This window comes from Copadichromis virginalis, linkage group LG10 (genome assembly GCF_057382275.1).
Source record: "Copadichromis virginalis isolate Kocher_CV1m ecotype Utaka linkage group LG10, C_Virginalis_male_GT1.1, whole genome shotgun sequence".
NCBI lineage: Eukaryota > Metazoa > Chordata > Actinopteri > Cichliformes > Cichlidae > Copadichromis > Copadichromis virginalis.
The window spans coordinates 1,433,275-1,455,480 of NC_140627.1; the positions used below are offsets into that span (position 1 = coordinate 1,433,275).

At 48.5% G+C, this 22,206-nt stretch overlaps 1 protein-coding gene across 5 annotated transcripts in view; it reads left to right on the top strand.

Annotated features, from left to right (window-relative positions):
• zzef1 (zinc finger, ZZ-type with EF hand domain 1) overlaps positions 1–22,206 on the top strand; it is a 29,153-nt gene that overhangs the window by 3,421 nt on the left and 3,526 nt on the right. Inside the window, exons 8-53 of one of the 5 annotated variants that reach the window (XM_085469378.1) lie at positions 644–822; positions 1,059–1,157; positions 1,247–1,338; positions 1,443–1,588; positions 3,278–3,383; positions 3,495–3,713; positions 4,862–4,953; positions 5,077–5,294; positions 5,382–5,515; positions 5,588–5,658; positions 5,745–5,859; positions 5,944–6,109; positions 6,208–6,329; positions 6,419–6,541; positions 6,977–7,146; positions 7,234–7,315; positions 7,398–7,599; positions 7,703–7,836; positions 7,952–8,192; positions 8,283–8,365; positions 8,450–8,540; positions 8,625–9,111; positions 9,193–9,357; positions 10,004–10,123; positions 10,240–10,401; positions 10,519–10,651; positions 11,535–11,673; positions 11,756–11,921; positions 12,005–12,267; positions 12,363–12,535; positions 12,650–12,842; positions 12,932–13,077; positions 13,457–13,737; positions 15,360–15,534; positions 15,704–15,836; positions 15,914–16,140; positions 16,286–16,594; positions 16,673–16,773; positions 16,849–16,984; positions 17,080–17,439; positions 17,522–17,665; positions 17,768–17,936; positions 18,014–18,112; positions 18,215–18,380; positions 19,121–19,271; positions 21,348–21,419. In XM_085469378.1, coding sequence (XP_085325504.1) covers positions 644–822; positions 1,059–1,157; positions 1,247–1,338; positions 1,443–1,588; positions 3,278–3,383; positions 3,495–3,713; positions 4,862–4,953; positions 5,077–5,294; positions 5,382–5,515; positions 5,588–5,658; positions 5,745–5,859; positions 5,944–6,109; positions 6,208–6,329; positions 6,419–6,541; positions 6,977–7,146; positions 7,234–7,315; positions 7,398–7,599; positions 7,703–7,836; positions 7,952–8,192; positions 8,283–8,365; positions 8,450–8,540; positions 8,625–9,111; positions 9,193–9,357; positions 10,004–10,123; positions 10,240–10,401; positions 10,519–10,651; positions 11,535–11,673; positions 11,756–11,921; positions 12,005–12,267; positions 12,363–12,535; positions 12,650–12,842; positions 12,932–13,077; positions 13,457–13,737; positions 15,360–15,534; positions 15,704–15,836; positions 15,914–16,140; positions 16,286–16,594; positions 16,673–16,773; positions 16,849–16,984; positions 17,080–17,439; positions 17,522–17,665; positions 17,768–17,936; positions 18,014–18,112; positions 18,215–18,380; positions 19,121–19,271; positions 21,348–21,419 — 7,555 coding nt within the window. The remainder of the gene's footprint in view (positions 1–643; positions 823–1,058; positions 1,158–1,246; positions 1,339–1,442; positions 1,589–3,277; positions 3,384–3,494; positions 3,714–4,861; positions 4,954–5,076; positions 5,295–5,381; positions 5,516–5,587; positions 5,659–5,744; positions 5,860–5,943; positions 6,110–6,207; positions 6,330–6,418; positions 6,542–6,976; positions 7,147–7,233; positions 7,316–7,397; positions 7,600–7,702; positions 7,837–7,951; positions 8,193–8,282; positions 8,366–8,449; positions 8,541–8,624; positions 9,112–9,192; positions 9,358–10,003; positions 10,124–10,239; positions 10,402–10,518; positions 10,652–11,534; positions 11,674–11,755; positions 11,922–12,004; positions 12,268–12,362; positions 12,536–12,649; positions 12,843–12,931; positions 13,078–13,456; positions 13,738–15,359; positions 15,535–15,703; positions 15,837–15,913; positions 16,141–16,285; positions 16,595–16,672; positions 16,774–16,848; positions 16,985–17,079; positions 17,440–17,521; positions 17,666–17,767; positions 17,937–18,013; positions 18,113–18,214; positions 18,381–19,120; positions 19,272–21,347; positions 21,420–22,206) is intronic. The other 4 variants (XM_085469381.1, XM_085469379.1, XM_085469380.1 and 1 more) reach the window with 4 other exon arrangements.

The window sequence follows — 22,206 nt, forward strand, 5'->3', positions numbered from 1 at the left end:
AAGCGGGTGGAAACAAAAATACTGGTTAACTGAGGCGGCGACACACTTTGTTCCATTTGGTGCTCTGCAAATCTAATTCTGCCGACAGAGGCAGAAAAACATTGTTTTTTCTACTCTTAGATATGTATGATGTCACTAAGTTATCCCTAATCTGGTCATCCATGCACACAGCTCTGTGTGCTTACAAGTCCCACGTGTTCTGTTCTCATAGGCTGAAATGAGGAGGAAGTAAAACAGCTTGTTTAAGGTGGAAACATCTACTTGTGTAGAGTCCCTTTATTAACTCTGTAAAGCCACAACCATTAATTCACCGTCAGGAAATTCACATTTTTTAACCTTCTGACAAATTTAAAACAATTTAATATCAGTTTGCATTTACGATTTCCAATGTGTCGAATTGTTGCTAGAACTACTCGATCCACTTGGGTTATACAGGAAACACTTCCTAAGTTCAGCTGAGGTCAGGTGTGGCCTTTGAGCCCGCGGTGTGTGAATAAAGCTCTGCAGTCAGTTTAAACAACAACACAGCAGGCACATGCTGCTGAGCGTGTGAGCATGGCATTAGAGCTTGTATAAAAAAGGAAAGTGTGCGCTGGCACGACAAGTTTGACTCATGGCAAAGTATTTGTTCTCCTGTGTGCAGCTGCTGTGTGAGTCCTGATGTAGAGCTGACCCTCCTGGCCTTCGCCCTCGCCAGAGGGAGTGTGGCAAAAGTCATTCAGGCCCTGTCCTGCATCAGTGATCATTTAGACACCAAGTACAAGGCCTCGCCTCTCATCGTCTCTATGGCTTCGGTCCGGCTACGACTGCTGTATCGCAACGGTAACGTAAACGGCTCTTCTTTTCCTCTTCTTCACACGAGGACGTTGAAATCTGAGAAAGTGCCATTTCTGAGGAGGAGTTGCATTAGTGGAAAATTGCTTCTTCTTTTACAAAGCTGCGCTGCAGTGTGCTGATTACTGCCTTCCCGTCCTCCAGTGTAGTAACAAAGTTGCAACGTAATGGAACGCGATCATATGATTAAGTGTGCTGTGATTGGACGTTCTGGCTTATTACAGGGAAGCCGCTCCAGCTGCACTTACAGGCCTGTGATGTGAAGAGCAAAGATGAGAAATCAGGACCAGAGAACATGCTAACAGAGTACTCCACTGGAGATGGTACAGCTGAGATCAATAACGACTGTTCTTCAGATTGAGTACAAAATCAACATGACGTAAAGTGCTGCTGGATACTTTGTCCTTTGCAGGTTTTCTCACAGAAGCCGGCCGTTTGAAAGCCAGCGTAATCCTCTCGACGGAGGACCAGAGCAACTTCCAGGTCACTCAGATAAAGATCAAAGTGAGACGGCCTATAATTTTACCATTACAGTGCAAAATACAATAACCTAGAGAGTGACGGAGGATTACGGTGCTGCAGGTCTTACACTGTGTTTGTGTGACAAGGTGCGGAAAGGAGCCATTGGACCGAAATGTGGTTTAGTGTTTGCGTATAAGGAGGACGACCCTTTCGATGCAGAGAAACACTTCAAAAGGTTTAAAAAGTATCACTCCTGGGACTACAAGGACTTCAAAGAGTTTGTACAAAGCAGGTAAGGATTTGCAGCTATTTTTAACTATTTATTTGTTCCTATATGTTAGTTTGAAATGCTCCTGTGATAAGAACAGACTGACACCGTCTCACTAAAATGAACCATCCAGTCCTAAAAGTGGGACAAACTTTAGACCCCTCAGCAGTCTGTATGTGTGTGGGGCCCTCAGTGGTTGATACTGTGTGTAGCTGACACAAGGCATGTCTGCCTTCTTTGCTTCCCCTCATACCTGCTATCATCTGCTCTTCACTTACCACTGGAACTGTTCCTGCTTCCCTCAAACTTGCCGCCCACCCAATATTGAAAAAAACTGGTCTAGATCCCAGTCATTTTGAGAATTTTCAGCCTATTTCCAATCGACCAGTCCTTTCAAAACTTCTTGAGAAAATAGTTGCACACAACTCCACTCACGTTTAACTAATAATAATCTGTATGAACAGTTCCAGTCCCACAGCACAGGAACAGCACTTATAAAAGTAACCAAAGATCTTCTTATGGCAGCTGACTCCGGTTTACTTTCTTATTCTCCTCGATCTGAGTGCTGCTGTCGACACTATTTCTCACTCTGTTCTCCTCAGTAGGCTAGCCTCCATCAGTCTCTCCCATACTCCACTAGCCTGGTTTAAATCATACCTGTCTGACCGCTCTCAGTTTATTCAACTCAAATCCTTCTCTTCTCAGTCCTTCCCTCTGAGCACTGGCGTGCCGCAGGGATCTGTCCTGGGCCCCTTCTTTTCATTATCTACCTTCTTCCGCTTGGACACATTTTCCATAAACACAATATCCAGTTTCACTGTTATGCTGATGACACCCAGCTGTATCTGTCCACTAAACCTGATTCTGCTCTCCCCCGTCCTCCCTCACCCTCTGCTTAGCTGAACTAAATTCATGGTTCTCTTCTAATTTTCTCAAACTCAACAGTAACAAATCCGAGCTCCTCTTGGTCGGCTCTAAATCTACATTATCCAGAACCAACAGTTTCTCTGTTATTATCAATAACTCGCCGGTCTTCTTGTCTTCCTCTGTGAAAAGTCTGGGTCTCATCCTCCACAGTACTCTGTCTTTAAATTCACACATTAATAACGTCACTCGGTCTGCATATTTTCAGTTGCGCAACATTAATCGTCTCCGTCCTTCTCTCTCCCCACATGCCGCTGCCATTCTTGTCCACAGCCTTGTTACTTCCTGGATTGATTACTGTAATTCACTTCTTTCTGGTCTTACTCAAAAATCCACCATCAAGCTCCAACACAGGACTCTGCTGCTCGTATCATCACCTGGACCCCTTCTGTCCACCACATCACTCCTGTCCGGCAGCAGCTTCATTGGTCAAATATCGCATCAATTTCAAAATACTCTTGTACACATTGAAGGCTATTCATCATCTCTCTCCCCTCCACATCTCTCTGACCTGGTTCACATCACCGCCCCATCTCGGTGTCTCAGATCTTCTTCTTCTCTTTCTCTCTCCGTCCCCTCTCCTCGTCTTGCCACCATGGGGAGCTTTCAGCTGCTCGACTCTGGAATTCCCGACCTCCTGATTTAAGAAATCTCACTTCCTTCTCTCTCTTTAAGTCCCAACTCAAAACTCACTTGTTCAAAACAGCTTATCCCACATAACCTCTCCACTCTGCTATTTTAAATTTGTATCATTATTATTATTACACCATGCTGTCACCTGACCTGCAGCGCCAGGACTCCAGCGCAGAGTGAAGACGAGCCGATTGGCTGGTTTGAGCTGGAGGACGACTGGAATGATGTGGAGATCAAGCTGCAGCAGTGTCGTGTTGCCAAGGTACACACTACATCCAGTTAGTCAGCTCCCTTCATTATTGGTGAACGTTTAGTTAGTCTTTAATATTGTGCTGTCATTGTCACACCACCTGTAATTCTTCCGTCTTCACAGTTCCTGATGGTGAAATTCCTGTGCACCAGGCAGGACAACGCCGAGCGCCTTGGTGTGCAGTCCCTCAGCTTCAGTGGCTACTTGTGCCCTGGGACAGAGAGGCTCGCAGACCTGGATGACCTCAGTCCGAAAGGAGAGAGCTTTGACGGTGATGCTGTTACCGGCCTTTGTCTGCTAAACAAGACGCTCTTCTTCATACAGCAGCTCACACGAGACATGGTACCTACTTGTTAGATAAAAATACCCCATTTTATCCCCAAAATTGGGAAATTACTGTGTGACAGCAGCCAAAACATGAAAAATGACTTTCACTATATTAAAATGTAAGAGGAAAAAAGCATCACAAGACGAAATGGCTCTGAAGAGTTTAAAAAAAGTTTTCTTTCTTTGTATTAAACTAAGACTCGAGCTTAAATCTGAAATGAATGCAGGTATGAGGTGGTAAAGATTTCCTGCATCTGAAACAGATTTTAAAGAGAGCGTCCTTCTGTGTGTCCTGTAAGCGGTACAGAGGGTGATCAGGATTATCAGCATCCAGTCAGCGCAGCCACAGACGTGTTGGCTGATGGAGCAAAAGGCGTGCTGATTCAGCAGCACTGATGAGTTACTGTGGCGAGTTAGACAGCTAGCAGCTCAATGTTGAGGCCGCGTTCCCTCGGTGACGTTTCAGTCATAGCTAGTGCACGCCGCCATGCACCTTAAGTGTCCTGAAACCAGACACGGTCACACTGGTTTGGAAACGTGTGAGCGTGGCAATAACGCCACTCACAATGCTCCCACTGGGCTCAATAACCTCAGTAAACTCCACTGCTGTGTTTTGCAAACACCTACATTTCCCACGAGGATCTGCTCCATCACTAAACCCTGTCATTTCCTGCTGGCTCCTCTGAGATCAGAGGTTCTGGGCAGTAGACCTGTGAGCACAATCAGCTGGTGACGAGTCTCCATTAGCAGGAGTTAGTAGAGCTGTAAAGACTGACTTGCATAACAAAGGCAGCTGCATTTGGTTGAATCATAACAGGCAAGAAAAACCAACTTTATCGGTGATAAAATCATTCAGATAAAAAAAGAAAACTGCCACTCAGCACGGTGCAGGGACCGTAGGATGAACGCAGTCGTCACTGGGCCACATTCAGATATAGTTTGAATACTATTAAGACCGTTATTAATCTGGAAAGTGCTGAAGAGGAAACTCCTGCATTTAAGATGAAGAAACCTACAAGAAAGCAAGAGAAACATGTAACCTGTACGAAATCAGTAAACTAACCTGAGACATGAGACAGTGCGCCCCCTGATGGCCATTCAGAGTCATTGCAACATGTTTCCCATCTCTTTATGACTGATAGAGCTGCGTGTTGTGTCTACAGGATGCCTCTCACTGCAAGCAGAAGTATCTGTTGGAGTTCAGTGGCCTCAGCCTGAGCCTCTTCTGGAGCTTCTACAGCAAACTCAGGGAGATGTGAGTGAAGCTCTTCTCTCTGCCAAGGCTGGCACTTGTTAGAATTACTGGAATGATAATTACCACTGAGTCAGTCAGTGGGAGTCCATGGCTGCTGCAAGTTAGCATGTTTCTTTCTTCCAGTGAGGGCGAGGAGGTGACGAAGAGCAGAGTTCTCCTCCTCCAGCTGATGCAGAACTGTTTCCCCATGCTGCCCACCCCCCGGGAGTCCCGGGGCAAAGAGGAGAGCAAAGTACCAGATGAAGCTGGCGCAGCAGCTCGTCCATCCATGTCCAGCAGCAGAGATGATCTCAGTGACTCTATGAGGGCTGTGTGGGAGCTCTACACTCACCTCTGTCACAGTAAGGAGCCGTCACAGAGCGAGGGAGCAGCTTTGTAAGCATCAGAGAAATCCGGCGTAGCAACCCTGTTTGTGGTTTTTGTTGTAGTTGTGGACAGTCCGGAAGGTGAGACATCCGTGGAAAAGGCTTTGCACACAGAAGCGGTGAAGGCCGTTCTTCATGGAGCGGCTGTTTTCTTCCCTGATAAACGTGTCAGGCGAGACAAACTCTTTCACATGATGGTGAGTTTGTAAGTGTTATTAAGCAGCAGCAGCGTAACGATTCTCCTAATGTGTATTTTTGTGTTTTTCCAGAAGAACATTACAGAGGAGGATCAGCCAGAGTCGGTGAAGGTTACCTTTGAATCCCTTTGTAATTACTTCAGGTAAGCGCTGTACAAACACGTCATCATATGGTCCTGTCAACATGAGACATCCCGAGGAGTCGGTGACGTCTGTGCTTCCTCTGCAGCGATCAGGATCCAAGTGGCCTTCTGCTGCTCCCTCCTAAAGGAGCTCCCTCAGACTTTGACATCAGCCCAATACTCTCAGTCATGGAGACGCTGCTCCTGGTTGCCACCAGAGAGGTAAGCCCGCTTCTCACGGGTGGACATTGAACGTTTCTTTTGTCTTTCTAAAGTTCGCTTCTCCTCGTGTCTTCTGTCCTTCAGTGTGAGGTCATGATGGTGGATGAGAATAGCGGCGCCAGCAGATCGGTCCTGCTGTCGTTGTTCTGGGCTCTGCAGGGCAGTCTGCTCTCCTGGTGCTACCTGCAGCTCAAAGGAGGAGCGTCCACGGCCATTGCAATGGAGCTGGCCAGAGACATCCTGCTGAAATGTGAGACGCGTCATTCCTGACGACATACGTGATTGTCAGGGGTTGTGTGTTTATCAGAGCATGTGTGACTAAGCTGTATGATGATTTGTTTTCAATAGATGTGGATCAGTTCTTGGAAAGTGTCAAGTCGATCCTTGGCTCGCTCTTGGAGAGGTACACTGGAGCTCAGATTACTGCAAAATTAGGCAGCTCTATCATAGCCACAGTCTTCAGACAACTGGTAATGCTCTCTTGTGTTATGCACTTTAATTGGCTTCATAGACACATCTAGAATAGTGCGTTGTGAATAATTGGTTTGGGTCCTGGCAGATGATCTTCCTCTTGGAGCTGTGCCCTTTGGACATCCCCCACAGCCTGCTGCTGCAAAGCTTCTCCTCGCTCGTTGAGCTGCTCAGAAGCCTGTCAAGCGACACCGGAGACATCTTTTCTAAGGTCAGTCCACTTTGACCGCTAGCATTTCTGTTGCCTCCACCCATCGTAGGGGTGCGAATGAAGCCGATATCATGTATTTGGGGAATGGAGGGTCCAGAAGGACCAGTCTAATTAGTGGTGAAAAGTATTTAAAACCATAAGAAAGGCAAATCACGTGTTTTTGTGGGAAGAAAGCCAGTGTTTCTTTCTGAAATGCACAACAGAGGTACTTGTATTATCAGTCCAGTTACTTTTGACCTTCAGATAACGGAGGCTATATAAACGTACTATGTCTAAAAATGTCTGTATTTCCTGTGACATAATACTTCTACAAGTGATGCTGAAAGTCTGCGTTCAGCCTCGTTTTGATGTGTTTGAGTTGATCCACTGTGTGGTGTTCAGAGCTACACAAACAGTGCAGCAGTCCACAAACTTGTTGTAACCTGTCACTATAAGGTGGATCAAGAGAACTGGCACCAACCCCAGCAGCCGGTGGTGCTAAGGACCTGGAACATGGAGTCCCCGCACAACTACGAGAACAGCCGCCACGAGACGAGCATCTTCGCCTGCCCCGGTGCGACGTCGTTCGAGGTGGAGTTTGATGAACGCTGTGAAACAGAGAAGAGGTGACGTGTTTGTAAATGTTTATTTGTTTGTCTTTGAAATCCTTTGTGGGGATTTTATCCTGTTAACTGTGCTCACAATATTCGCAGATACGACTACTTAGAATTCACAGATTCCAGAGGGGGAAAGGTCCGCTACGACATGAAGGTCGGAACTGAGAAGTGGCCAAAGGTAGGCGAAGGAAAATCACAGGCCGGTCTTCAGATGCGTCACTGATGTTTACGAATGTGTCCTTGTGTGTTTGCTCCTTTAGAAAGTGACCTTTGACACCGGTCCCCAGCTGCAGTTCCTCTTCCACTCTGACAGCAGCAACAACGAGTGGGGCTATAAGTTCACTGTAACAGCGCTGGGTTTACCAGACATCACCATTTCTTGGATGTCAGATCTGCAGCTGCTGGTGGCTCGTCTGATGGGTCGCCTTGCATCCAGAACGCTGGCGTTGAAATCTCCGCACGGTGAGACGGTTTTCATGAGGCTGGCCTGAGTCGCAGTTTATCAGAGCAGAAAAGAAACCAGTTTGAGGCACTAGCGTGTATTATTGTGGGTTTCTGTCTCCAGAGGTTCGCAGTGTAAAGGAACTTCCATCAGGGAAAATGTCCCATGTTCAGTCTTCACCTTTATGGAAACCCATCCTGAGACATGGGCTGTGTGACAAAAGGGAGGCGACCCGAACAAAAACAATCACAGAGCAGGTAAAAAACGCTCTGCTGCCTCAGTTACGTACAAGCACCGGATGCTGCTGTTGCATTAGTCGGTGACCTCGACTGGAAGATGCTCTGATGGTGTTTTTCTTTTTCTGTGTGGTAGGCGAGCACGTGGACTCTGGATGAGCCGACGGGCTTCCTGGAGGACTTTGCTCGCTGGAACCCTTCACAGGAGCTAACAGACGCTAGAACAGAGCTGATGAGGACCCTCATGCAGGCTTGCAGGAAACAGGCGATGAGGAACGAGATCACCGCTGGGTCAAAGATAGACCAAGCTGTGAATGCCATTTGGGCAGCCATGGTGTACCACACACCGGCCCTCAACCTCGCACTTCTTAGCTATGGTAATCAGCGCTCATACAGCTGTGTTTTTGTGAGTTTGTTCCTTAATTAATCTTCTGAATGATTTTCTCCCATCTGTGTTTTTGTGCTAGTAGTTAATCCGGACTGTAAATCCAGTCTGAGTGAAGAGTTCGTGCAGGTGTATTCACTAGCAGACAGCATCAGAACGTGGATGGTGAGTGTAACACGGGACATCTCCGCTGGCTCGTGCTTTTCATGTTTCTGACCTGTGACTCTGCTGGGATCTATTTCCTGTTAGCTGGAGATGAAGCAGAGATATCTGGTTGGCAAGATGAACAATCATGACGAGCGGGAAGGTGGTCCTGATGAGGTTACCATGGAGACACTGGGTGAGTGCTTCTTCCTTTTTAATGTCATGTCTTGGTTTTACTTTGCTTTTTCCTGACATTTTAACTCTTTCTTCTTGTTCTCAGCTGAGATGTGCATCGAGAAGAGCCTCTTGTTGTTCCGATTTGCTCCTTGCGGCGTTCCATGCCAAGGCAGCGACGCTCCCAGAGCCACAGAGAGCAGCAGTGCTCTGCTGTTCCAATCAAGTTCTATTTCAGAAGGAGACTTCCAAGCCAGCTCATCTGTGGGACCTCAGGCTGCAGGGTCTGAGGAAAGCTACGAGTCCAGGTCTGGACAGAGTCAGTCGTCCGGTACTCTCATTCCCAACTCATCCTCATGTGGCCACAGCAGGCGAACCCATCGAGACTCGACAGAGAGTCTCTCCCCCCAGCCTGGGGAGCCAGCCTCCCCCTCTGCTTACAACCGCAAAGCTCCGTTCAGTCGGGCACGCCTTCGTCTCCTGTCCTGCCGCTCTATAGAAGAGCCTCGCATGACTCCCTCAGTCAAAGATCGCTACCCGATACTCAAACACATCCTAAACTTCATAAAGGACCAGGCTCTCACAACAGCGAGGTGAGAAACTGCTACTCTCCTGTTTGGTAACGCATAATGAGACTTGCATCCAGGGTTAAGTCCTCGTTCTTCTTCCTGCAGCATTCTGCAGACGCTGTCTCTGAACAAAGCGCAGGCCCTGAGTGTGTGCAAGGTGCTGGAGATGGTTCAGCAGTGCTTCCACTCCATGGGACAGCCGCACCTCTTCCAAGCCCCCTGCATCCTGTTCCTACAGGAGCTGCTGGCATGCCAAAAAGACTTTACCTGGTAAATCTCAGTTTTTCCGTTTTAATTCATTTACGCATGAACCTCCATGACACAGGAGCAATCAGAATAAGGTCACAGAATATGATGCTGCACGCATACTGGTCCTAGTGGGATAGTAGGTCTTAGATTTCCATAATGAAAATAAATGAATGGATTCATTTAACCCTTTAAACCCTGACCTAATTTACCTTTTAAAGCAGGGGTGTCCGACTCCAGGCCCCGAGTGCCGGTGTCCTGCAGGTTTTAGACGTGTCCTTGATCCAACACAGCTGATTTAAACGGCTAAATGACCTCCTCAAGTTCTCCAGAGGCCTAAATGAACTAATTATGTGATTCAAGTGTGTTGACCCAGGATGAGTTCTGAAACCTGCAGGACTCCGGCCCTCGAGGCCTGGAGTTGGACACCCCTGCTTTAAACACTCACCCAGTTAAAGGGTTAAACTCTGCAGATTGCAGCAAAGCACGCAGAGTCTCTCCAGGCCCCAGAAGACTTTTTACAGCAAGAGGTTTTTAACAGTTGTGTCCCAAAATGTGATGGCAGCAGTTTAGTTTGGTTCTCAAGTCTTTTTGGAGAGTAGTCACCGATGTCAGTTTGGTGTTTTGCTGACTGGCTGCACAGAAACAACATTTTCTTTGTGTTTTCCAGTTATTTCTCTCAGCTGTCAGACAGCGGGCAAAAGCTGGGAGAGGAAGTGAGGCGCTCCTACCATCAGCTGGTGCTCATGCTTGTGGAGGCGGTACAGGGCTTCAGCAGCCTCAATGAGAAGTGAGCGCTTTCCTCTAACCCGTCGTGATTTTGTGAATTTAGATTTGTTGCAAGTGCAGGAAGTGTTGTTGTGAAAGTGCGTGCACGGTGACCTGATCGCGATCACTGCCCCACAGAGCGTTTCTGCCGGCCCTGTCGTGTGTGCAGACCTGCTTGTTGCACCTCCTGGACATGAACTGGGAGGCGCACGATCTTCCTTTCTTCCTGAGCATCAATCTTCCTGACCTCCTCCTCAGCATGTCTCAGGAGAACATCAGCGTCCATGACACTGCCATCAGGTAATCTCAGTGCTCGTCTAAATGTACGAAAAGCTGCTGAAGAAGGCAAAAGACACCTCAGTTTTCACAAACTGCTTCATTCATAAAGTTTCTTCTGTGGTTTAACTTCATCTGCAGTCAGTGGACAGAGGAGGACGAGATTGCAGACTACAAGAAGAACCAGGAGTGGATGGATGAGTGTATGGACGGGATGTTTGAGAAGTGGTATGACAAAATTGATGAAGAGGAATCGATGGAGGACAGGAGGAAGGTACACTGCAGTCCATGAACGTAGGACTGTTTGATATAACCATATATATCAGATGACGATATAAAAACGTTCTTTCATTTTACGCTGTCGTTTGTTTCGTGGTGTCACAAAAACTGTTTACGGCAATATTTTTACATGGTTCTGATGTCACTGTAGTGGCTGTGTTAATTTATTAGTTCTCTTTCTCTTATATTTAATATACCCACACTGCTGACGCACAAGCGCCTGTTTTTATGCGTTGTCATTAGCAACAGCGACGGTAACAGCATCGCGTGTCCGCTTGTTTATGTTCCACATAAACCTTTCACAATAAAGCTCAAGATCCTGTTGAGACTTTTCAAAATAAACTGAATCACGTGAAAGATGCAGATTATTTACAGATGAGAATTAAAAAAGAGCCGCCAGGTGCTAAAAAATAAAGCTTAGACTCAAACGTTAGAACAGGCTTTTCCCCGCAGCACGCCGTGTAATAAATACTCACAAAGAAAACGGCGCCGTTACAACTTATGTCTAAAAATGTATCGTTTCATGCATCGGTTAAAACACTCGACTCCAGCTACATGACGCGCAGCAGGAAACACTTCACGTCGAGCTGCCCGAGATTCACAGAATTTACAGAAAATGTTAAATTTGTGATTTATATCGTTATCGGACGATAGATGTCTTATATCGGGATATGAGATTCTGGTCGTATCGCGCAGCCCTACATGAACGTTTCAATGTTCACAGCCAGACTCGCCTCAAAGCTGGCTGCGTTTTCTCTTCTCCACATTCTTCCCTTTGCATTTACAAAAACCTGCAGATTCGTGCTGCAGCTTACACACATGTGCACGCATGCTCCGTCATTTTAAAAACTCTAATCAGGCACGTGCTCCGTCCACAGATGCACATGTTCATTGCCCGCTATTGTGACCTGCTCAACGTCGTGATCTCTTGCGATGGCTGTGAGAGGATGGCACCTTGGCACCGCTACCGATGTCTGCAGTGCATGGACATGGACCTCTGCAAGACCTGCTTCCTTAGTAAGTGCATGACACCGATGATCAGAGGACCTTCCCGTAGTCGTAGTTATACTCACTCTGGATGCGTGTATATGTAAACCAGGTGGTGCCAAGCCTGAAGGCCACGAGGATGACCATGAGATGGTAAACATGGAATATGCCTGCGATCATTGCCAGGGGCTTATTGTAGGCAGCAGGATCAACTGCAACGTGTGTGAAGACTTTGACCTGTGCTTCGGTTGTTACCACGCAAAGAAGTATCCTGACAGGTGACGCGCGTCAACTCACATTTAATGTTGAGGTTGGCCTCTTTAGTTCTCCTTTTATTAAATGGTTATCGTCCCATCGCCAGCCACCTGCCCACCCATCGGATCACTGTGTACCCCATGGTGACCATACGGATCAGCGATCGCCACCGTCTCATCCAGCCCTACATCCACAACTACTCCTGGCTGCTGTTTGCTGCTTTGGCCCTGTACACGTCAGAGCTGAGCAGCGAGAAGCAAACGGATGGAGACACCTTGGACAGCGACACTCTGAACGTGGCCAAAGCCCTGCAGACCCACTGCTCCCAGCTCATCACTGACTGCTTGCTCAAAGGACAGACTGGCAAAGGTAAGTTCACAGCAGTGTAGCACTTGCATAATTTTACGTTGCACAGACTGGTTATTAACATGTAATACTCTCTGTTTCTCCTGTGCTCTGCATAGGTTTCCGTTCCTCTGCTTTGCTTGCTCTGCTGTCCACCAACGATTCTGCTTCTGACAGCGAGCTGTGTCCAGTCTCTCCCGAGTCCTCTCAAGAGCTCAGCACAGCCACGGACACCTCCTCGCTCCCTGGTAGCACAGCAGCAATCTGCTCTCCTTCATCTCCTAAGCACAAGGTGGGGAATGCAACTCATGTTCAAAGATAATGTGACGTCCTCATGTTTGGGTCTCGCCGATTTACAGAAAAGATGCAGAAACGCGTAAAAGTCAGCCTGTCCTCTGTCAAACAGGACAAACCGTCAGATGAGAAAAAGGCAGAGGAGGGGAGCTGTCCTCCTCCTGCTCAGCCAGAGTTGTCGCTCCCTCCGAGCAGTGGGCCGGGGGACAAAAAGAAGCTGGTCACTCAAGACACCCTAGACTCCGCCCGGCTCAGCCAGACCCCGTCAGTGTCCAGCGAAGACGCCCTCTCTCCTGTGGTCCGACGTGAGTGCTTTCACCCAGACGCTCGGCCTGGTTCAACTCAATGTATTCATTTATTTATTTACTCTTCTTTGCTCCAAATTGTGGACCAGGAGCAGTCAACTCGCCAACATCTGATGTTGTCAAGGAAACTGACGATAGGCTGCCCCCAGTTCCCCTTCAGGGGCACGTGTTCTCCGAGTGCTCAAGAGAGAGGATCCTGGGACTGCTGGCAGCCATGCTACCTCCAGCCAAACCAGTAAGAGACCAAAATCATTTTGTGGGGTTAAAACATTAAGATAGGAGATACAGCTCTCATGTCTGTGCAATAAATATGGAGTTACAGCTACAAGGCTAATCTGCTGTCAGCCGTTTAGCTTGGCTGAGGTCGGGCTGGCCCAGATGACACTGTGGGCCATACAGCAGACTCTCAGGGAAACTCCAGTCAGTACGAAGAAGCTGAATTACACATTTAAACAATGAGAAGTGGACAAACGGCGAGCCTTGATGGACGGCACCTTGTTGTCCAACTGTTGGACAGTATAAATGATTTTGTACATGTTTCTAAAGGTTCGTCACTCCTATGACTGCGCTGACATATTCTCCTCTTATCCTCACGTGTGCTGTCTTCCTGTCAGGGCTGTTCCCTGTGTCTGCCCAGTCTGAGCTCCATGCTGCCACAGCTTTTTAAGGCAGTCATTTCCAATGCTGGCTCTCTGAATGAGACCTACCACCTCACCTTAGGCCTCCTGGGTCAGCTGCTGCTCCGGATCCCTCCGATGGAGGCTGACGCTGCTGTGACAGAGGCTCTGGCTGACAAGTATGAGTTGCTGATACAAGGAGAGATGTCCTGTTCAGACATCCAGGGCTGGAAGACCATACAGCTGCTTTTCAGCCTGGGCGCCGTCTGTTTAGACAGGTAAATATCATTATGTTATTATCCACCTGTTGCAGACGAGCCAGGACGATGTCTCTGCTGATCACAAATACAGGACAAAGTTGCCTCTGTGTGAAAGATTTTAAATTAACAGTCATGTGATTGAAGTGCAGATCAGCCTTTATTCACGAGCCTTAACAAAATACTGCGTGAACTGTTTTTTTATACGTTGGTCCCTTTTTCAGAGGCTCGATAGTAGTTGGGCAAAGTGACATCACTTCAAAGAGAAGGACTGTTTTTAATCCTTTTCTTGAATGCGTGGACATCAGCGCTCTGACAGACCTGCAGCTGCCCTCACATACTTTTCGTTTGTCCGTCTTTCTGCCTTCAGGTTCCTCTTCAGTAACTGAAAAGCTTTTGGGTTCAGTTTAAGCGTCTGACAAAAGCGCCAGTCTTTGCCATGAGACGCTCTCGGCTTTGAGTCATTGAGTGTTGAGCGATCGGCGTTGCAGCATTTGGCTGAATCTGAGCAGAGTATTGGTCAACAAATTCATCCTGCTGCTTTCTGTCAGCTGCTACATTTTGCTCTTGAGCAGGGTCGGCATGATGAGTGCCGTCTAAAATGTCCTCATGTGCATGAACAATAAATGTAGTAACGCTCTATAGCAACAGTTACTATAATGAACAACTTCATCGAACTGTATTTGTTCACAGATGTTGGCAAAGTGCATTTAATGGTCTCTGTATATTTATGGTCCCCTCAACAATGATGCGAAAAACTGGGCCAATACGACACACGTGTTAATGTGGTCCTGGTCTCCCACTCAGAGTCTCCGAGCGTCCACATTCAGACCTGAGGACACTCTTAGTGTGACGGGAGATCAGCTCACACAGATCTGTGAGCCGAATACTGTCAATAAGCCCCGTGCAGTGTTTTTAAGACAGTTAAACGTGTCAGGTAGTGACGTGCAGCAGGTGAACGTGCAGCTCCATGAACACGCACAGCTGTGGATTCAGCTGCGCTCGTAGTTCTGCGAACTTTGACCCCGCAGAGTCGAGCTTTCAGTTCAGTCGGCTGCATTTCGATGTCCTCTGTGTCTGAGAGACGAATCCAGCTGCTTATTAAAGCTTTCTGGTTTGATCAGGAAAGAAAACATTGGTCCGAACACCTCAGTCCTGAAAGCGTCTCGAGTCTTCGGATGTATCCGTGTATTTCCGTGGTGCTGACGCTGGCGTTTGCTGTTAGCTCACATACCGTCGTTGAGAAGTGCACAGCTGTGTCTGTGCAGTGCGGCCCGGCCGTAGATATTTATTTCTTCATGCACTTTCTCTGGTTAATGCGTGTCGAGCCACATCTGGGCGTGCCAGCTGTGGCTCGAGTGCCCAGGGTTGATGATGCTCTTTGTCCAATTACTTTTGAGCCTCTGAAAATGTCTGAACGATAAAACATGTATAAAACTGTTTGTACATCCTACAATCCCCTGAACGTCGATCGCAGATCGATCGATTTGAAATCCCCTGCGGGGCTTTATAGAGGGAAACTACAAAATTATGGGCCTAACGGCAGAGGTGGCGCCAGCTGCTCATAGAAACCAGTTTGTTTGTTTTTCCCTGTTGTTGTTTTTTGTGGATGTGTAAACAGCTGTTTGGATGTTTGGTTGCAGTCGCATTGGCTTGGACTGGGCATGCACGGTGGCAGACATTTTGCACAGTCTCAATGCTTGCCCCGAGTGGTGCACAATCATCGCCGCCTTCACTGACCATTGCATTCAGCAGCTGCCGCAGACTCTGAAGCGCACCAACCTCTTCACACTGCTGGTGCTCGTGGGCTTCGCCGAGGTGGGTAGAAGACAGTTGATGCTGTGGAGTCTGAAACCTTACTGAGACTCTGTGAAGCCTATTGTGACGTGTGTGTGTGTGTGTGTGTGTGTGTGTGTGTGTGTGTGTGTGTGTGTGTGTGTGTGTGTGTGTGTGTGTGTGTGTGTGTGTGTGTGTGTGTGCACGCCAGGTGCTGTGTGTGGGCACCCAGACGGTGTTTATCGACAACGCCAATGAAAAGCACAACATGATCTTGCTGAAACACTTCACAGAAAAGAACCATGCTGCGGTGGTGGACGTTAGAACACGCAAGAGGAAAACAGGTTAGCACAGTAGCTTCTGGACCGCGTATGATGAGGAGTCATCTTTGGATTAACCTTCTGTGTGTTCGCTTTCGTAGTGAAGGACTACCAACTCATCCAGTCTCAGGATTCTTGCACGGTCAGTCTACCGGGGCAGCCAGAGGGCCAAGGCTGCCCAAAGACGCTGCTCAGTTGCTACCTGGGCAATTTCACCTCCATTATTAGCCACCTGTTGCAGACAAGCCAGGACAACGGCTCTTCTGATGCCGTGGAGGCTTCCTGGGTCCTGTCTTTGGCTCTTAAAGGCCTCTATAACATACTCAAGGTACTCCAACCATATCCGCCCTCCACGTTGGACAGCTTCTTATCAACAAGCTATCCCCGACCTGTTTAACATGATCAGTATCCCACCTCTGATCAGACAAACTTGGCACGATTCCTTTTCATGTCCTGTTGTGTTTTTTGTTAAGAAGCACGGAGTGGAGCACGCACATGAAGCCATCCAGGAGTCAGGCCTGACCCAGCTGCTGGTGAGGAAGTGCAGTAAGGGGACCGGCTTCAGCAAGCTGTGGCTGCTGCGCGACCTGGAGATCCTCTCCATCATGCTGTACTCCTCAAAGAGGGAGATCCATTCCATGGCCCAGGACCCGGAGCGAGAGCAACGAGAGCAGGACAAGGAGCACGACTCGGACCACTCCAGCTGCTGTGCTGACGACACGGATGTCAATAAGCCCGACCCGCTGGAGGGTCTGGATGAGGAGACAAAGATTTGCTTCCAAGTGAGTTGTGCTGCAAACACGCGCAGCCAAACCTGGGGTGAAAGAAAACGCTCAAGACTTTTTTCCTTCCAAATGCAGATCACCCACGATGCCTTAAACGCCCCTTTGCCCATTCTGCGAGCTATGTATGAGCTGCAGATGAAGAGGACCGACTCGTTCTTCCTGGAGGTCCAGAAGAGGTGAGGATGAAGATTTACTTTGTGATTCATGGATTCACTCAAATCTAAAACTTGCTGTGATGTTGTGCTTTTCAGATTTGATGGAGAAGAGATAAAAACGGACGAGACGATCCGTACGCTGGCCCAGAAGTGGCAATCCAGCCGGCGGCCTCGGTCTGAGGAGCGGAACACCAAGGCTGTGGACACGGACATGATTGTGGTGTCTTGCATGGTGGGTTGTTCCAGAAATGCTCTAAAACAGCCAGTTTCTCAGTCAGTGTTACAAGTCGTTGTTTTAAATGATAATGTTCTTGATTGGCCTGGCAGTCTAAACCGAGTCACTGTGAAAAGGCCACAGAGGAGATCAACGTCGTAGCCCAGAAGCTCATCACCAACTCGGAGAGCGACCTCCAGCTCAGCTATGCCAAACAGAGACGCACCAAAAGCTCCGCTCTGCTGCACAAAGAGCTGGATGTGCGCAGCAACCGAGCCGTTCGTCAGTACCTGGTGAAGGTCAACCAGGCCATCGCCACGCTGTACGCTCGCCACGTGCTGGCGTCGTTGCTGGCCGACTGGCCCGCAGACGCGCCGATGAGCGAGGAGGCCCTGGAGCTGAGCGGGGCCTCGCACATGGCTTACATCTTGGACATGCTGATGCAGCTGGAGGAGCGGCCGTCGTGGGAGAAGGTGAGACGGGAGGCAGAAGTGAACAAAAGTAGTGTGCGAGTACACGATGGGCTGAAGCCGCTTTGTTTGCTTTTACAATCAGATTCTTCAGAGGGTGCTGAAGGGCTGCAGCCACAGCATGCTCTGCAGTCTCTCTCTCACTGCTTGCCAGTTCATGGAGGAGCCTGGCATGGCAGTGCAGGTCAGAGAGTCCAAACACCCGTACGATAACAACACCAACTTTGAGGTGAGTCGGTTGTTGTTGCTTCAAACGTGTGCTTTACTGAACATCTGAACTCCACAAAGACCTGCGCTGTGTTGGGATTCATGTCGTGTGTTCTGCCCTCAGGACAAGGTGCACATCCCTGGCGCCATCTACCTGTCCGTAAAATTCGATTCCCGCTGCTACACAGAGGAAGGCTGCGACGAGCTCATCATGTCCAGCAGCAGCGATTTTGTCCAAGATGTTCACAACTTCAGTGGGTCTCCGCAGAAGTGGTCCGATTTTGAAATCCCCGGTGAGGACCGTCCGTGTGTGTTTGCGTTTGAGATCGTGTGACTGTTCACTTCATATTTGCATCTCTGGCTTTCTCAGGTGATACCCTGTACTACAGATTCATGTCAGACATGAGCAACACAGAGTGGGGCTACAAGTTCACCGTAACGGGGGGACACAGGGGCCGTTTTCAGACAGGTGCCGTCCTCCTTCTGTTTGGGTTCAGATTCGCTTTGCAGCCTTTTTGTTGAACGTCACATTAACATCGGCTTCATCAACTCTTCTCTGCTCGCTCATCAGGTTTTGAGATACTGAAGCAAATGCTAGCTGATGACCAAGTGCTCAGCCAACTGCCACTAGCCGACATCTGGGAGTGGCAAGTGGGCGTGGCCTGTCGACAGACTGGAAACCAGCGACTGAGAGCCATTCACCTGTTGCTGCGTCTGCTGCAGTGTCAGTCCCAGACGTAGGTCGAGCCTCCTTCTTTTTTTCTGTAAATGCGTCCGTGACTATCACACTCCCACCTGGATGCAGCCGTGCCGTCTACCTCTCATCTTTAGCTCAGCATCATGTCCTGGTGCAGGAGTGCACCTCCACGCAGCATTTGCATAGAAGCCTTCATACATGCTCTTGTAATCATGATGGAAATTAGGTAAAGTATGCGTTTAGAAATTTCCATATGTGCAAACTGACCCAGCAACCATCAGGTCACGATGAGGGAATTCATAGAAGTTGGTGTGTAGACGGGCAGCAGCTCCATCTTTAAGAGTGAAATCATCCGTTTAGCGTCCTAGAAAATCTCTTTAAAGGATTTTCTGCGTTTGAGTTGGGAGCTATATCAGCGGTCCCCAACCACCGGGCCCTGGACTGGTACCAGTCTGAGTCATTTGGTACCAGGTCGCGATAGTTGAGGCTCGAGTGTGAAATTTATGGTTTTCAGGCTTTTTATCATTATTTTTTTATCGTGGGTCGTTTCCTGTGTGTTATGAATAAATCTTCTTTTTTTGGTACTGGTTTTATTTTGTTGTATTTATCCGCGACACCTTAAAGGCCGGTCCGTGGTGCAAAAAAGGTGGGGGGGGGCTGAACGAGATGACCTCATGACGACAGACTTTAAGATGATGAACAGACAAAGTTTGAGAGTTAAGGAGGTGATATTAGCATTTTGTGCCAGCTTTTCATCCTGCTGTTGATGTGTTGCTGCAGAGCCTGCACGCTGACGCTGCTGCGACCTCTGTGGCAGCTCTTCATGTCTATGGAGAACAGCCTGAGCCAGGATCCCACCAGCATCACGGTGCTGCTGCCTCTTCACAGAGCCCTCACTGAACTCTTCTTTATCGCAGAGGCCCGTGCAATCGTGAGTAATGCATCAACACACACGTCTGGTTTGCCATCCTCGTGGGGACATCCCATGGACATAACGCTTTCCCTAACCTCACCATCTATAATGAATGCCTGGCCCTGACCATGACACTAAAACCACCGTTTGAGTGTGAAAATGCCTTCAGCCCTGTGGGGACCTGGATTTGGGCCCACCAACATATGAAGCGTGCACACACACACACACACACACACACACACACACACACACACACACACACACACACACACACACACACACACACACACACACACACCTGATCATCTAAAAATCCTTTTTCTTCATGTTTTTGTCACTTTTGAAATATGAAGCATTCCAACAGTAAAGATCTAATATGAAGGAGCATTTACTCAGAGCTCCTCTCTGCGTCTCTGTGAGCATGTTTACCGTGCACCTGTTCTACGCTCGGCTCGTGGCCAAAGCCATCTGTGGGACAGCGCCGTGCTGCACGGACGAGGAAGAGATGCTGCTCACTGTGATGCTTATGAATGCTCGCTCTCTTTCTCCGTCTCAGTTGTTTTGAATTATTAATGAAGAGAAGTCTCGAGATTATGAGCGCACCATCAGCCAGGAGTTTCCCATCTGTCGATGCAGGGGAAGCAGGCAGGGCCAGAAAAGCAGGACCTCTCCTGCAGCCTTCCCAGCGAGGCCCGAGGCTTCTCTCTGATAATAAAAGGACATCACTTAAATCATCTTACAGGACGGAGTCTCTGCTGCACCCGCTCGATGTTGTCACGTGTAAGAGAGGGACTGGCGAGCTGAGGTTCTGCAGTGTTTCTGAACAAGCACCAGGGGGCGGTAGTGGCGCTCAGTACATTTGCCTGGGATGCCCCTCATGAATACTGCAGTCAGCGTAACAACACATGATGGTGTGTAACGCGTTGTGTACAGCAGCACTGCAGACACACTTCGGTTATACAAACACGTATGATGCAGATTTCTTTCTTAGGAGTGAAGTGAAGCTGTGTGACGTCAGCAGTAGTTGTTGTTCACAAGTTCTCCAGTGAATGTGACGCAACTGTGATTTTCCTGATGGGTGTGAAATGGCTCCGTGGTTTTAACACCACACATGAACACGTCGTGTTGCAGCTGTCGAAGTAAGGGTGGGCTGAGATGTGCTTGGTCCGGGATTATTGGAAGTGTGGTTGTAAACTGGATTAGACTGGTGACAAATGGGCTACAAAGCGTTTAGATTACATCCAGCCAAAACTGGGAATGCTGGTGTCCACTGTGGCTGACATACTGGGGAAGCATCTGTGATCTTCCTCAGAAAGATGTGACTAAAGTTGGCTGTCAGAGCTGACTGCAGTGATGATGCACGGCCATACTGACCAGCGCCGTGGTGACAAAATGTTCGAGTCATACGAAGCTAACGAGCAGCATCGAGTCCTCTGTGGCTGCATTAGCTCTGAGCGCCTACGCAGCTTATTAGAGGGCTTCAGGGGCCATCGGGCTTCACGTTCGGGCTTCTCGTTCTCTGAATGCACGTAAAGTTCATGGTCAGCTCCTCTGAGAGTCAATTAAGTCGCTGCCTAAGAAGGGAAAGTTGTGTTTAGGAATCCAAGCTGTAAGTCGTGCACCACTGCCTGTACAAATCGTCCTGGGTTGCTCCTACAGCGTAAACACTTTGGATGAATGCTGGAGCAGAGCTCTGGACTGTGTTTCCAGTGCTGTAAAAGCTCAATTTGGCCAGTCTCAGTCCATTTAGCCTCTGTGTAGTCTTATCTGTGTTTTCCAAATCCCTGTGCTTATGTAAGCCCAAGGTACATCTCTCTCATAGGGCCAAGTGGAAGCTCTCGTTTAGTTTGTTTATAATTTTCAATGACTTTTCCAACATCCCACGCTTCAGTTAGATGCTGAGATGAAGAGAGGTCAGGGAACCAGGCCTCATTTATAACCGAGCGCCTCTTTTATGTAGCCTGCTGCTCTGTTTCAGGAAGTTCCTTCTTTATCTGGTTTTATTCATGCGTCTTGCATGCATGCATCAAACTAAATGCTGGAATGGTGCAAACGATGCATTACTAATTTACCTGCGTTGGACGTGTCTTCCAGGCTCAGGGCGTCCTCCAGGAGTACCTGTTAGCCATGACCACTGATGAGCAGCTCCTCAACCACACCGCCATGGTAAGGCTTCCTCTCTCTCTTTGTCTTTGCATATTAACATATTCCTAAATTCAAAGCATTGCACTCAGCGGACGGTTGCAGCTCAGAGAAGTTGCTCGTGCACCTTAAAGTGTTATGCAACTCTTTCTTAACCACGCAGTCCCACTGATTGAACGCTCTTGAGTTGCTGTGAGTCAGCTCGCCTGGAGTCTCTTTTGCTAGTGAATCACAGAGCTGTTGACACCTAGCAGATCCCTCTGCACCCCCTCCCCTTGTTTTGAATGTGTGTGGGCTGTGCTCGGGACTAATGTATTTGGTAATTACAGTCCATTAGCATGTGTGGCAGAGCGAGCCACAGTGTCCTCTGCACTCAGGACCACGCAGTATAGCAGAGGAGCCCACAGGCAGTTAGGAGGAGCAGAGGATGCAGCATGAAAAGCACACTGTGGGTGGTTCTGCTGAGTGGTTACCTAATACCTGTCAGGGTGAAAACAAACCCAAAGGTGACACAATAGTCCAAACTGTTACGATAACAATGGATATTTGGGGCAAATCAGCTGATGTCCCAAACGCTCTGAAGCCACCGAGGACGGCTTCGCTCGCCGTCGTGTCTTCACAGCTTAAAGTAATGCACAGGGCTGCCCATCACTTACTGATCACTTAGTTAAACAGTGTGTTTTTGATTTGATGAAATTGCCCACCAGACCCCGTGAGCACGGTGACAGCCGAATCGGCGAGCGCGATGAGACGGAGCGTTCCCTGGAGCTGAGCTGCAGGCTGGAGGAGGGAGGAGGAAGCAATTAAATGA